Source organism: Octodon degus, unplaced genomic scaffold, assembly GCF_000260255.1.
Source record: "Octodon degus isolate 3935 unplaced genomic scaffold, OctDeg1.0 scaffold00230, whole genome shotgun sequence".
NCBI classification, from domain to species: Eukaryota; Metazoa; Chordata; class Mammalia; order Rodentia; family Octodontidae; genus Octodon; species Octodon degus.
In genome coordinates this window covers 229944-245772 of record NW_004524806.1, presented here as the reverse complement: position 1 = coordinate 245772, position 15829 = coordinate 229944, and the positions used below count along the sequence as shown (strand labels likewise).

At 43.6% G+C, this 15829-nt stretch overlaps 1 protein-coding gene across 1 annotated transcript in view; it reads left to right on the top strand.

Moving 5' to 3' along the window:
- The first annotated feature begins 8637 nt into the window (after positions 1-8637).
- Positions 8638-15829, top strand: part of LOC111813839 (immunoglobulin lambda-1 light chain-like) — a 7665-nt gene continuing 473 nt past the window's right edge. The window contains exons 1-2 of the mRNA XM_023705855.1: positions 8638-8726; positions 8831-9198. Coding sequence (XP_023561623.1) covers positions 8669-8726; positions 8831-9198 — 426 coding nt within the window. The 5' untranslated portion in view covers positions 8638-8668. The remainder of the gene's footprint in view (positions 8727-8830; positions 9199-15829) is intronic.

The following is a 15829-nucleotide window of genomic DNA, read 5'->3' as shown; positions in this document are numbered from 1 at the left end:
ACGGAGCATTCTCAGTCTACAACCATAAGACAAATTGTTGGCCTGTCATTCTCAGGAGACTGACTCTAGCACATGGCTGAGTACTACTGCATGCTGTAATCCAGGGATATTTAGCTCAGGTGGTAGGTGGATATATAAATGTGCCTTTGACTTAACTGTTTACAGAAAGACTATGTGATATTTGAAAGAAGAAACACACACTGAGCTCACAGACAGCTTAATGATAACTATCCATAGAAATGAAGGTAAAGGCCAGGGAGATAGCTCAGTAGAATAAGCACTTCCCTGGCAAGTGCAAGGGCCTGAGTTCAATCCCCAGTTTCTAAAAGAAAGAAAGAAAGAAAGAAAGAAAGAAAGAAAGAAAGAAAGAAAGAAAGAAAGAAAAACTGAAGAGAGGGGTTAAATTAATTCCTATATAAGTTTGAGTCCTAAAGTTGAGCATAATGGTGAATTTTTTGAATAGAAGTATTTCATGAAAAGCAGGAATGACTTACTGCATTTTCCTTAAAGAACAATAACTACTAATCTGGGCTCAGGATGGAGAGCTACTTATTCCCTCAATAGAGAAAACAGTTCCACAGAGGTACATTTGTTCACTTAAGGGCAAAGTAAAGAAACCTCCTTCTACTTTGACTAAAGTTTACTTCATTTGGCATAATTTTACTATAATGCTATCTTCAACTTTAAAAAATATTTCTTCTGTAATATTATATATAAGAATATTTAGGGCGAGCCAAATAGCTCAGCAGATTAAGAAACACCTGGAAGCAGGCACAGGGGCCAGGGGTTCTATCCCTGGGCTTTCCACGTTCGCCTGGCCCCCAGGGCACCCTGAGGTAGCAATTGAGTCTGGGCATGGTGGCACACACCTGTAATGCCAGCACTTGGGAGGCAGAAAACAGGAGACTTACTGTGAGTCCGATCTAGGCATGAATCCCTGGACACCCTGTAGACCCTTCCCTAAAAAATAAAACAAAGAAAATAAAACCCGAATATTTCACCCAAAGAAGACAGAGTAGCATACTGAACCCCAGAACACTGAACACGACCTCATTTTATAGTCACACTGCACATGTCATTAGTTAAAATACGGCCATACTGCAGAGGAGTGGCTTCTGTATCCTCTGCTTTCCTTTTCTCCCTGTGTGTGTATCTTTCCTCATATAATCACCCTTGCTCTGGTGATCTTTTCCTAATACAAAGAAATGGATGCACAAAAATACTGGAAAGTTTTAGTATTTTTCTTTACAGTTAACAGTCATATCCCTTCTTGTGCATATTGTCTTTTGATCACTCTTTTCAGAAGTCCCCAGTCCACTGGTTTCTATATCACTCCAAGGTACATTTTACTGCTATACTCTTAGCTTTTCTTATTTCTGATAATGCAGTACGTCACGTGGTGTGCTACCTTATCCTGTCAAGTAGTCACCAATATAACACAAATGAGTCAATTTCCTGAAGAACCAATAAGAGAGAGAATAATGGCCTTGAGGAGCATCCTGGGTGGTGGGTTCATGGCCAGGCTGTTAATGTTTGAAGACAATATATTTCTTCTTTCCTGATGAGTTTGCACATGAGAGAGGAATAAACCTGAGATCTCCTCTTGAAGTTGAGTCAATTGTGTGTTTTGTTCCTTCCAAGTAATCCCAGCTAAAACCTAAAGACTGAGACAACGTAGCCAGTTCTCCAAGAATGACCCTGCTCTGTCATTGTTCCTGAGGCAGGCAGGGACCAAGGCTCTGGCAAAGGCAGAATTGTGGCCACCTGTCACTTGCTCTCAGGCAGAGTGCACCTTGCCCTGAGCAACACTGGGAACCTGAATGAAATAGTGGTAGGTCTGCTGGTCTCTTACTGAAAACTCAGTCTCTTATATCCTGTTGTGTGCTCAGGGCTCACTGGGCTCAGCAGCTGTGGCCTCTATAGACCCTTAAAGAGCCTCCTAGGAGGTCTGAATAAGGAACACTCCTCCCACTACTGATGGTACATATCAGATTCAACACAGGCCCAGGCATGAAATTATTTGGGGTGGAGTTATAAGACACAGGGAGCAGAACACAGATACTGACAGTTAGAGCGAAGGTTCTGGTTGCTCTAGGGCAAAAGAAGCAAGAGCAGCTCATGGCACTCAAGATGGAGTTGGCTGTACTTTCCTGTTCTTCCCACTCTTGGGCTTCCTCCTTGGCTCCCTCACAGGGAGGGCCAGTGCCCCACCCTTCCTTTCAACCATACCGTGGACAGTACAGGACACTTCAGGTGCTGAGGTAGGTGTGAGTGTATCTCTGTGATCTGCCACTGAGGGCCCTGTGCTTTGGATCCAGCAAATATCCATTTAATCCTGGGCTGACAGTCTTTGCCTCCTGCTGACTGAGGTCCAATAGTTGTGCCCTCATAGGCACGTGGGGAACTGGAGAACAGCCCCAACCTATTCTCAAACTGCTAGGATCACTTTTCCATGCAAAAGTCAGAGTCAGTGCTGATGAGGTAACTGATACTCTAGAAGTAGAAGATGGATGGATCACAGCTTCTCCCTCAAATTGGGTTGATCAGAAGATGAGGACCACTTGGATAGCCCTGCATCTGCTGAAAATCCTCAGGACCGGAGCTGTGTGGATTTCTGTGTCATGAACTTGTTTCAGAAAACCAGTATCAAAAGAGAAGGAAGAATCTTTACATTCAGGAGTTACAAAGCAACTTTTACTGTGCTAGCACAGTGGACAATCGAGAGGTCCAAATCATCAAGCCAGAGTCATTGTTTGTGTCGTTAGTTTAAATATAATACGTAAGTGACAAGGACCAAACCTACAGCAGATAACACAGGAATGGATACATGGATTATATCAACTAAGTCATATGTTGTCAGGCAGATTTATTTCAAAGGAAGTGCTTATCATTATGCAGAAACTTTATAAAACAAAGGGAGGGTGTGTGAGTGGAAAGGTAGAGTCAAATGGATCCTAGACTAGGCTAGTCTGTCCTAGATGTGAAGTTCCTGAAGCAAGTTGGAAACAATATCTATTTTTAGAACTAAGGAAAACACAAGCTGGACACAGTAAAGTTCTTTAGGTAAGCACTGGCTACATACAGAGAAGAAAATCATCACCTCCAAAGTTCACCAAGGCGCAAGTAATACAAGACGATCTACATACAGACTTAGAGCTGTGCTTTTGGTTAAGGATGGTCAATTTATTGGCATTGTATTAGTCAGCGTTTTCCTAGAGGATCGGATATAAAGAAAAGAATAGATATAACACAAGATGTACCAGTCTACAGAGTCAGAAGAGGAAGCACGCAGAGGGCATCTGCACCCCTGAGACAGAAGAATTCAGTGCCAAGGTCTGAAGCTCACTGCAGCGATCCTGTGAAAATCTCTGTCAGTCAACCCTTGAGAGTGCAATGGAAGGCTGAAGGATCTGTGATGAGAGCTGAAGGGTCTGTGATGGAAACCTGAAGGGCTGAATCGGGAGGCTGAAGAGTCTGAGCTGGTAGCCAGGAGATGAAGCCCAAGCTGACTAGAAAGACTAAAGTTCCTCTGAGGGAGTGGAGCTCCGAATCCTACCTCAAACACTTGTATAACCTTTATGTGCTGAGTGACTCTGGGGTGGAACCACCCTGCCCCGTGGGGGCATGGCAAAGCCCCGAGTGTGGAACTGAGGGGAGATTCAGCCAAGTTGGCACCATGTGTCAACCACTGCAGATGTCAAACCAGGCACAAGACAAAGGCAAACTTAAGTGGCAGTAATATGAGCCCTGTGAAGGTAAACTTGTATTTCCCTAACTGGAGGACAGACTGACCATGAGAAATGAAAATCTAAATCACACAGAACACGGCTCCTTCTTACTCTTGCAACAGTCCTTTGAATTAACAACACAAAAATTAATGTGGCAAAATCAGGATTCCTAGTGTGAGAGGCTTTGAGAAACTGAGATCACAGACCAGCAGGGGACCCTGTTGCACCTGTCCTGAGAAGGCACAGCTGTGGCATAGGCTAGGAAAGAACTTTCCTGGCTGTCATACACTTAGGCACGAGTGTCCTTTGTGCAGTGTGACTTTCTTGTGTCTGCACCTCCGAAAGTAGCACTAAGTCTTGGCTCTAACTCAAGCTCTTGTTTTCTGCTTTATTTTCCAACCTATGGATTTGTCCAGTCCTGATGGCAGGCATAGGTGGATGGATAATTGTGCCATCCAATCAAATTTCTTCAAAGAAACTTGACCTAGAATGTTCCCTGAGAATACAATAAGTAACATTTGGAAGTGGGAGGTTCTCAACTGTAGAAACTTTGCTATTGCACATAGAAGTCTGGAGGCTTTTTCACCACCACCAGGATGGCTCTTCACTACGTCACCCTCCATTGTTAAATGATGAGTTATCCTCGGAACAAGGCAAAGGGTCCTGGGGCACACTTACTCCATTGGCTATGTCATAGGCATGCAGTTAGTTGAGGAGTTGACCATTCTGTCATCTCTACCACTGTGTGAATCTCCTGCACTAATGCTGCATTACGTGGTGCTGAGTATCTTTTACAGAGTCTTGAGCAGGGAGGAACCTTTTGAAGACAAGTACCTGAGAAGCAACTGCGGACCCTCTTACTTGTTGCCAAGTGCCAGCACAGCAATTACCCTGAATACTGAGGCTGTAGCTCAGAGAAAACAAATTCTATGTGTCATATTTGCCCTAAATGAAAAACAGTAACAGTCATCTCTTTTCTCACTTCTCTGCAATCCCATGTTTTCCTTGCTTCTTGTTTTTACTTCATCCCTTCTGAGAGCTCTCAGCTCCTCCATATATATATATATATATATATATATATATATATATATGTATATATATATACATATATATATATATGATTTTTTCATCTTTTCTCTGCCCCTTTCAATTTATTTCTCTCTTCTGTAAATAAACTGCTAAGATTAATCTAAATACCACAGGATCTTGATATTTTACGCTAGGAGCCACACTGCAAGGAATGTATCATGGGATTTCCAAAGTTAGTGAAAGGACTCAACTAAAGGGGCCACATATTACATGACTATATTTATAATAAATATCTGGAATATCAGTTTATTGAGGAGGAAACAATAGGGATCTTCTCTCAGCCAGGTAAAATCCGCTTTGTTCTCTAGCCTGTAGCTAGAAACAGTCAAAAATGATGGAAATATGTGAAGGTCGAAGACCTTCCTCCACTGGAACGTTTTTTAAAAAGAATGAAAATAGTAAACAAACAAATATTAGACAAAAAAAAAAAGGACCGCGGAGATGGCTCACTGGAATAAGCGCTTCGCTGGCAAGCGGAAGAGCCTGAGTTCAATCCCTGGTTCAAAAAAAAAAAAATTAGAAATGCTACAGAGTTTCAATAATCAAAATGATAACAATTGATCAGTGGCTGTTGTATTGTATTTTATTGTCTTCCAATTACTTATTGTAATGACAAAATGTAATCATGCAAACTTGATCAAAAAAAGTTAAAAGAAATGAAAAAGGAAGAGGGAAGACATTAAAGCATTAATTGCCCCTTTCAGTGTCCTCCAGTGGGGCTTGAGGAGAAGAAAGAAGAAACTGCACACTCTCTTCTCTGTGCTCTGGTCTCAGGATGCAGGCGTCGTGAGCACCTAACTCAGCATCAGCCACCTTCCCTGTAATCCACCTCACTCTGTGCCTAAGTGAGGGATGTTCTTCCCTGGTGGGAAACTCCAGGAGGGAATGTAACCATTTCCGACTCTGCTCACAAATGCAATTTCTGTGTATGCCAACCTGCAGCATGTGTGAACGTGATAAAGCTACAGGACAGTGAATGTCCGCAGGACAGGGTTTCCCTGCGGAGTACATCCCCATCCTCACACCCACCCCACCAACAAAAAAGCATGTCGGAGCCTAAGCAGGACTGAGAGCAGGGACCCACGCTGTAGGCTGGGAGCAGCCTAAGATCAAAGGCCATGACTTTCCAAGACATAAAAGAATGCACGCCAGAGCTGAAGCATGATACAAATCATGACAAAGCATCTCAAATCTGTTATGAAGATTACTCTGTCTGCACATCCTTCTCTCAGAATATTGCAGAGGTGATTTCAGGCCTCTGACCCAGCACAGCACATAGCTCTCACGTGCTTCCTGCCATTCTCAAGTCACCCATCCTCAAGCCCCTCTCTTCTTCAGGAATTGACCAGCTCAGTTTTGGCCCTAGGTGCAGACCTGTGTTTTACTTGGCCATCACTGCAACAGCATCTAGGACCCCTTGGCTCTCTCTTTGGTTCCACGTGGTGCAATGAAAGAGGAAAATTGGAATTCACTCACCAGAATTCCAATAACATTTACAAAAGGTGACAAACACAAATTTCCTTGGCCTCTGTGAAGACTGGGAAGTGCTCTCTATAATTTTAAGCCCTCACCTGGCTGTCAGGGTTTTGAAAAATATTCCATGGATTCAGATTTGGCAGATTTGGTGTCAGACTACCCCTTCACTCCACCCTTCAGGTGATACATGTTATTTAAATTTGGGACCAGAGGAAGAGCTTTATGCTTGCAATGAGTGGTAGGCCTGTACAGTATCGAGATAAAAACTAGTCTTTTCTCTGTTTTCTTTTCACTACTACGATCACAGTGGTTCATGGTACATATAGAAGAGGTCGACTGGTTTCCAGTTAAAAATGTTGGGCATTTGAAGGAATTATTAAGTAAATGATTTTTTTCCATGTTCAGAACACCAACAACACTGACTAAAGTAATTTAGTAATTGTTAGCATTACTCATTTGACAAATGTGTAAATGCAATTATGTAACTTTGCTATAAACTGTTGATTAAATAATAGAGTTTATTTGAATGGGTATAACTCACCTAATAAAACTTTACTTGTGAACACTGAAAAAAATAATAGAGTTTGTTTAAATTGATTTAAAACTATAAAAGAACCATGAGGCTACATAGATTAATGATTCTGATTTTCATAAAGGAATTGGTTTGCAGTTAGAGCTAAACCCCAGCAGATAATCCTAACGCTTTTTCTATGTTCTGTGTTCATATGATCTGACACATCCATCACCCCAAAGGTGTTGTCCTTTTCTCACATTTCTACCTTCTCAACAATGCTACATAAACCACACTTAACACCTTACCCCTCAAGACAATTTTATAATAATCAGCGGTTACCGTTGACACATACAGAGAGTTACCTTTCCAGCAGTGGTCTGTTTGGGGAAGGATTTGGAGCTCAGAAGCCTGTTTCCTGGGGTGATATCCATGATGATGCCTGTAGCCTTAACAGAAATGTGATACCAGGCTAACGAAGGTACAATGATGATGGTTTGGTGATAAATATTGCCAAGAAGAAAAAAAAAATCAAAGTGAACAAGATGACATGTGCATGCAAGGAGCAGAGGAGAAGGAGCTCGTGACTTGGAGACTGGGGAGCAGAGAGGGAGAGAGCGAGGGACGGAGCTCCAAGGAGCTGCACCCTTCAATCCCATGTCCTATCTGATCCACCTCTTCCAACCAGATTCCACCTCCTAACAGCAAGTCACCTATGGCCTTAACAATAGACCAATCCACTGATGATTTTCACCTCGCCCCTGATCAATCACCTCCCCAAACCCTCAGCTATGAGCACAGAAGGTTTTGTAAGGACATCTAGGTATAAAGCCTAGCATACATGAAGGTTTCTCATATTTTGATGGATGTAGTTTTATCCTTCTTGGGCAAAAACCTGTGATAGGGATTTCTCGGTTACATGGCAAGATTATTAAAGGAAATCATGTACCTTAGTGCAAATTTCCTTTTAAGTAGGCTTTGCGCTAAGTTTCCTATGCTGCCACACACTGTTCCTAGCAGTTGTTGTCATCTATCACTGTGCTTATGGCCACCCTAGTGAGAAGGATGTTGCAGCTCACTGTGGACTTGGTAGTACTCTAATAAGTAACGGCCCTGAGAATCCTGTCCTGTGTTTTTGACTTCTAATCACATTCAGAGCAGCTTGTGGTCACAGGCTGTTTCATTACCTTTGACTTCAACATAATTTAGATTCAAGCACTGTTAAAATCCCAACAGACTTAGCTATTAGTGCAATCTTAAAACATTGTGGTTATTATTATAAAACAAAAAAAAAATTATTCACACATACAAATACCTGTTTTAGGAAATAAGATGGTAAGAAAGAATGATGTCATCCACCTATGTCAGAACAGGAAGCCAGACTCATCTTGTAGCATCAGCACATGCAGATTTCTGAGGCAGCGGGAGGTCACAGAAGGGCCTGAATGATGATGCCTCAGAGGAGGTGGGGGGTGAGGAAAGTCTGTCATTGATGCACTGTAGTCACGAAGTCACAGCATGGAGTTTTAGAGCCTGGACAATAGGGGGCACTGGCAGCCCACTCTTCAGTGATCTAAGGATGATCAGAGTTAGTTGTAAAGCACCAGCCCCCATACATAGGTCTTCTGCTCAATTCTTACAACTTAAACTCTCTCATCCCCAAACCCTATTCGTCCCGATCCTGCCCCACCCAACGAGATCTTTCTGTCACAGTGGACTGAGCCAGAGCACAGGGTAGGGCTACAAACCTGGTAGAATGCTAATTTGCATGGGTGTGGCCTGCCCTTCTCAGATATGAAGAGGGCAAGCCTGGGACTTGAGGAAAGTTCTGCTCTACTGTGGGCTCAGAAGGCGGGACCCACGGATGACCTCCACCATGTCCTGGTGCCCTCTCCTCTTCAGCCTCCTGGCTCACTGCACAGGTGAGGAGACAGCAGGCAGAGACAGAGCTTAGAACATGGGAGGACCTGTCCTCACTGTTGGTCCTAGAACCATATCCACAACTCTGTGTCTCTCCCACTTGCAGGGTCCTGGGCCCAGGCTGTGCTGACTCAGCCTCCCTCAGTGTCTGGGTTTCCAGGAGAGACAGTCACCATCTCCTGCACTGGAAGCAGCAACAATGTCGGGGGCTATGCTGTCCAGTGGTTCCAGCAGCTCTCCGGAACTGCTCCCAAACTCATCATCTATAGCAATAGCAACCGACCCTCCGGGGTCTCTGGTCGGTTCTCTGGCTCCAAGTCTGGCAACTCAGCCTCCCTGACCATCAGTGGGCTGCAATCTGAGGACGAGGCTGATTATTACTGTGAGGCTTATGATAGCAGCCTCAGTGGTTGCACAGTGCTCCAGCCCTATGGGGAAGCTCACACAAAAGCTTCTTCCTCTTCTGCCAGGAGGGTGAATCCCCAGCCCCAGTGGCTCAGGTCTATCCTGTTGTTTCCCTTTTCACTGTCTATGTAGTCTCAGGTGAATCCAAAGACAATGTTTGGACTGAGGTGCCCCCTCCCCTCTGCCCACTAAGTCACTCACCCGTAGGTTGTTCCTGGGTAAGTGTTCCATGTAAACACTAGGGCCTGCCCATCTTTGCATAAAAAAAGTAAGAGAGTTCTGCAAGCCTCAGGGGATCCGTCCAACTCCCCTGGTCCCATACTTGACCTCTGACAGGGAATCCTGGGTCTCCATCACCCGTCCTTTTCCTATTTGCAACAGTTCCAGAGCCATCATGTTCTCCTTGGACCACATGCCACTTCTCCTGTTGCGGACTATTTTTTGACGATTTTAGTATACCTTTTTTTTACTCTCAATGCTAGATACATTAGAAAACTAACCGCAGTTACAACAAAAAGATTAAAAATTTTTGAAATACTTTTTATCCCATTGGAAACATCAGAGCAGGGACCAACCCCCACCCCAAGGCTCCTTGTGTCCTTCAGAGTCCTCCATCTTCACTCACAGCATCACCCCAGGGAACACCTAACCCTATCTGTGAGTATTAAAATGTGTTTTTGTTTCATAACATTATGATGACAATGACATAGTTTCTCTTGGCTGGCTTCTTTTACCAGGGTCAAATTTCATCTAAGATCTTTCCATGTTGGGCTGAATTGAAAGTGATGCTACAGAGGCTACCTGGTGAGCTCTGGGGTCTCAGAACACTGCTGGCCAGCTGAAGTATTCTCCCCACCATATAGGCACTAAAACCACATTTGATAATTCTACTAAAGTAAAGAGAAATAGAGTTGAGTCTGGATTGTACTTATGTTACTGATTTTGTTCAATACAGTTACTGGTGCAGATTTATGGTACATAATAATCATATTCCTTGTGGGGAGTTGGTGGGTGTACATAAGAAGCCTTAGTAATTTCACATCCACGTTTCCTCCTCACTCCCTCATCCTCTCTTGCAGTTTTGATTCTCAACAATCTCAGCAGTCTTGCATTCTCAAGAATAGGTCTCCCTACTTTCTCTTTGGCCAGAATGACCTGCACCTTGAAAAGTGACATCAGGGTTGGTGGATACAATGTGAACTGGCACCAACAGCCCGGGAGCCCTTTCAGGTTCCTCCTATAGTGCTTCTCAGACTCAGAAAAGAAACAGGGTTCTGGCAGCCCCAGCCAGTTCTCTGGGTTAAAGGACACGTCAGCCAATGCAGGAGTCTTGCATATTTGTGGGCTACAGCCAGAGGATTAAATGGACTACTACTGTATGATCTGGCACAACAGTGCTAATCTCAGTGACACCCTCAGATGACAAAGTGGCACAAAATCTCCAGCCTACTGAAAATTATTCTCTGACCCCTTTGGCAGTGTGATAATAACTTCTACCTCCTCTAAGTGTACATGAATTTAACCATAATGCAACCACATTCTTCATCCCTAATTAGCAGGTTACATTGTTTGAATCACATGAAAAGCAGATAATCTGTGATAGCCTCTAAGTTTTGATTGATATTTCAGAGAAGAAAAATTATAGAAAAATATATGGTGCCAATATTTTAATTTTGATTAAAATTAAGACTTGCCTTTTTTTGCTCTCCTGGTCAGAGTCCGTGGGCCATCCCAGAATTGCAGTGGGCTCCGTAGCATGGACTCTACACTACAAATATTGCATCCAAGATGCCCCCTTCCTTAGATCCAACACTGTCCAGTGCTGCCCATGGATCCCTGTGTCCAGCAGCAACATCTGAGTTGCAGAGGGAGAGCAAGGGCTCAGGAAAAAACTAGGGTACATGGCTAGTCAGGCTCCCCTCTAATCCCTGAAACTGAAGCCTCAAAGTGACGTAGAAAACAATAGGCTTGCAGTATATGGCAGGGACCTGGGGCCAGCAAAGCACATGTGAGACAAGGAAGAGAGAAGAGAGGAGTCCACCAGGGTTTACATTACATCAAGTCATAGGCCAGCCAGATAGCTCAGAAGATTAAAGCTCCTGTTTAGGCAGATGTAGCTGCCTGGGGTTCAATTCCATGGCATGCCTTGCAGGGCAGAACCAGAGTGTGCTGAGCTGGCAGCTGAGCATGGGCATGGTGATGCATGCTTGCAATCCCAGTGCTTGGGAAGCTGAAATCAGGAGTATCACTACGAATTCCGTCCTGTGTGTGTGAGACCCTGTAGACACTACACTAATACATTTTTTTAAAAAAGAATGTACCCTGATCCACAATGTCCATGTTCACAGAGGATGTGCTTTGGACTGCACCCACCTTAACCCACTTGTTTGTGTCTTGGTCTCAGGGTGTGGAAATGAAAAATGGAACAGTTTCTCACACAGGAGAGCAGAGAACACTCCACCGAGTCTGTGATTGAACATCTAAAGGGGAGTTTTCCTGCCCTCCACAGACACATGAATCTGAATACTAGGACCAAAGTAAAATAAAGCAAGGTCTAGCAGGACGAAGACACACTGGGGACTCTGCATGGCCCAGTTACATGGGAACCAACACTAGAACTGAGGCTGTTGTCAGACCCTAGGGAAGAAAAGCAATGTGGGTTGTAGGCAGAGCAAGCAAGTGATCAGTATGAACACACCTAAGTTCCTTCAAAGTGTCAGCAGAAAGCAGTGGGCTCCAGGTGTGCAGGGTGAGCTTCATCAGCAGTGTGTCACCTGCAAGACACCATGGCTCTGTAATTCCTGAAGGTGTTTTTATTCCACTAGGAACCAAACATTTTAAGAATAGAAAAATGTTGATTTCTTTGCTGTGGTTTTGCTGTTTTTACTTCTGTTCACACCTCTATATTCAGACTCCACAGCACAGCCTGAAAGAATAGAGAAACTGCACATAGAAATGAAGCATTCATATGTGAGTTATATGAATAGGAATCCTAGAAGTAGAGATCCAAAGCAAAGGTCATCCCTGCTGCTTTCATTTGAGCTGAGGGTGCTGAGTTGATTCAAGTGAAGATGCTAAGTAACTGGCCCTCAGCTCTAGAGGACCAAGAGGCACGTGGACTTTTGCTCTTGGCCTGGTGCATAGTACATTGGACTAGATAACATTAGTTCATGTGAAGAAGGTGCATGAAGATGGGGAGGACTTCCGGGCACTAAGGAAAAGCCTCTGGAAGGCTGTGGTCGAGGAAGGATTTGCTGAACATAGAAGATAGGCTCCAGGAGTGAATGCACTGTAAAGCAGGCTGAGTTGTACAAACACCTGGGGACATTCACATCAACTAAGAGCTAGTAAGTTGTTCACCAACAGATGGTGAAGTCAGTGCTCAAAATGTATAGGAATATAGTGAGTCTGATAGGGAACCCACAAACCCACCAAAGACTCTAGGGAAAAATGTAAGTTTGCTGAGCTTGTGTCCGTTTATGAGACAGTTCTATACTGCATGAAGTGGCATGCAGAGGTAATTACTACCAGAAAGTGTGTGTACACTTGTCGATTTGATTTGTGCCTGACGTGCTACTTGCAAACCTTTCACTCCATGGCTCTTCCTTCACATCATCAGGTACTGTAGCAGGGAAATAAGTGAAAATGGACAAGATCACACACAAATAAATTTTCATGAGAGACATTGGAATTTCTTTTTTATTTATTTTATGTATTTGATACAGGGTCTTATTTTGCATTTCAGACTCCAGTAGTCGTCATGTTTTCTGCCTGCTCAGCAGTGGGATTAGAGGTGTACGTGGCCGTGCCCATTCTCGGTGGCAGAATCAGGTGCCAAAGGACAGGGCTGGGCTGGCATGTAGTGCCAAGGATCAAATCCAAGTCCTTATGATTTCCTAAGTAGGTGCGTACTCTGCGGAGCTATGGCGCCAGCCTGATTTTGGTTTTTATTCACTGAATTGAAATAGATAGAATACTGAAATACTTTCATCAGAGATTCACTTATCGATAAAAGAATGTGATTACTATATCATGATATTTTTCAATGCTAATCATATTGAGACCACACACCTAAGAGAGATAATATACAACAATCCTAAATTGTATCCGATTGAAGCCCTTTCATACTTGGGACAGATATTATATACCTTCTGGTCTCTTAGCCAGGGGCAAATATGTGTCCTGTGACCATCAAGGGTGGCTGTGAGGCTGCCCTGATGGGCTGCACAGCAATACAGAAAGATCTCTCACAAAAGGACACTGGCCAGGGTGTTGGGAGCCGTGCTCACTGGCAGGCTCAGCGGTGCTGTCACCTGTGGCCTTGCAGAGCACCTCCTGCAAGTGTTTTGTCTTCTTTCAGAAGTCACTACCTCTACTGATTTGTTCGAAGAGGTTATCAAATTCTCCTCCTCCTTTTTTAACAGTGTGAGCTGAGCTGTAGCACCAGGTCTCAGGGAAGGGTTGGGACAGACAGGTTGGAAACACATTTGCATGAACAGCTCCTCCTACAGGGGCTGAGCAAGTAAAGGTGCTCTGGGCCACTCCAGCCACTGTTGGGATCAGGGGGCTGCTTCCACCATGGCCTGGACTCCTCTTCTCCTCCTGTTCCTCTCTCACAGCTCAGGTAAGAACAGGCCTTGCAGAGAAGATGCATTTTTAAAATCTCAGCAGGTGTCTTCTGCTGTGACTGCTATGACACTTTAGTGCTGCCACTGTTTCATAATCCATCCTGCTCTGTACTTGCAGTTTCCCTTGCGCAGGCTCTGGTGACTCAGGAACCCTCCCTGTCTGCAGCTCCTGGAGCATCTGCCAGACTCACTTGCACCTTGAGTAGTGGTATCAGTGTGGGTGGGTACTACATATGCTGGTACCAGCAGAAGCCAGGGAGCCCTCCCAGGTTTCTCCTATGCTACTACTCAGACTCAAGTAAGCAACTGGGCCCTGGCATCCCCAGCCGCTTCTCGGGTTCAAAGGACACCTCAGTCAATGCAGGAGTTTTGCATATTTCTGGGCTGCAGGCTGAGGATGAAGCCGACTATTACTGTAACATCTGGCACAACAGTGCTTCTCACAGTGATACCCATAAATGGAGAAGTGATACAAAAACCCAGCCTGCCCTGGGAGTTACACTATGATGCCTTTTGAAATATAAAAATACCTTCTGTCTACACTAACTGTGCTTGGAATTAGATACAGTATAATATCATTTGTTTCCTCAAACACTAAGCAATATTGCTCCAAACTCAGGAAAAAAAATTGTGATGGCCTCTAAAGTTTTCCTGGTGTTGCTGTTATTTAAAAACAATAAAAAAATAGAATGCTGATTTTTTTTCTTCAAAACATAATGTAATCAAGACTTTCTAGCTCTCCTGGTCAGAGCCCGTGGGGCATGTCAGCAGGACAGTGGGCTTCAGAGTGAGGACTTTGCATATACAGATGCCATGATGATGCTTTCTTTAAAAATCTATAAGAACATAATAATTTCTGCCCTATTCTGTGGAGAAATAGCAGTTTCTCCAGCCCTGGCAAAAGCCAACAGGGCTTAGAGAACCAGCTAGAAAGGAGTGAGTATCTAAGTGTTCAGGAGCTGAGGAGCTATCAGCGCAATGGAAATAGAGAAGGAGAAGAGATGCACATTGGCCCCAGACTTGGCCTTTTGTTCCTGAACCAAATGATGCAATTGGGATCCAGTTCATATTATACCACCTAGATGATCTCTGTATAGCAGATGGGATAAAAGCAAATCCTTGTCCCTTGAATCCTGACAGTCACTTAAGTTCAGAGAAGCATTTCCTTTCCCGAAGACATAATCAACTCTGTGTCACAAATCAAAAGGTAAAAATTAATATACAGCGTAAGAGCAATGTGAAACTTCAGGGGACTTTGAGCAGATGGAAAGCACATTCCAGGTGACTCACATGTGGCTGATGTTGGAAGTAAAACTAAATGATTTCCAAGAGATGTGCTCTCTTTTTTTCCTGGAAAAGTCTAATGGATAATTCAAAGAGAAAACGTAGGAACCAATAGCACCTACCTTTTCACATCATAAACAAACCTGTAATGAATTCATTACTGCACAAATGCCCAGGAACCTTCCCCACATCAAGCACTAAGAAAATCACACGGTGAGGGAGGAAACAGGGACCTGGGATAGCACGTGTGAAAGGACTCAGGTGATGAGGTTGTGTTGGAGAGATTTTTAAACAACCATAATACGGATACTGATGAACTATTCCATTTCTTTTTAAAAATTTTCTTCCATAGTTTTATTGAGAAACAAATAGCAATGAGACAGCTTCAAATCAAATTGGTAGGACAGTTTTAATAATTAACACATTGCATACATTCTTCCTAGTGGTTAATTGCTGTACAAGATGTGGACAAGATATCCTATTTACAAACACCATTAGAACAAATCCCTCTATTCTTTAAGAGAATGTAACCATATATCTATTAAAACCACTTTGAGTACACAGATACAAAATGGACATTCATCTGTATATCCTTTTTTTGTTAAGTTCCATTATTTGAATATTATAGGTGTGTAAACTCAGCAAAGCATTCTAAAAGAGTCCAGTAGCCCATAATGGTATTGGGTCTTCCTCTTGACTGGCAATGTCAGAAATTGTTGACCTGAGTCCCCTACAGCTCAACATAACAGCATGGCTTTACTTCTTATATTTCGTTTTTATACTTTTCT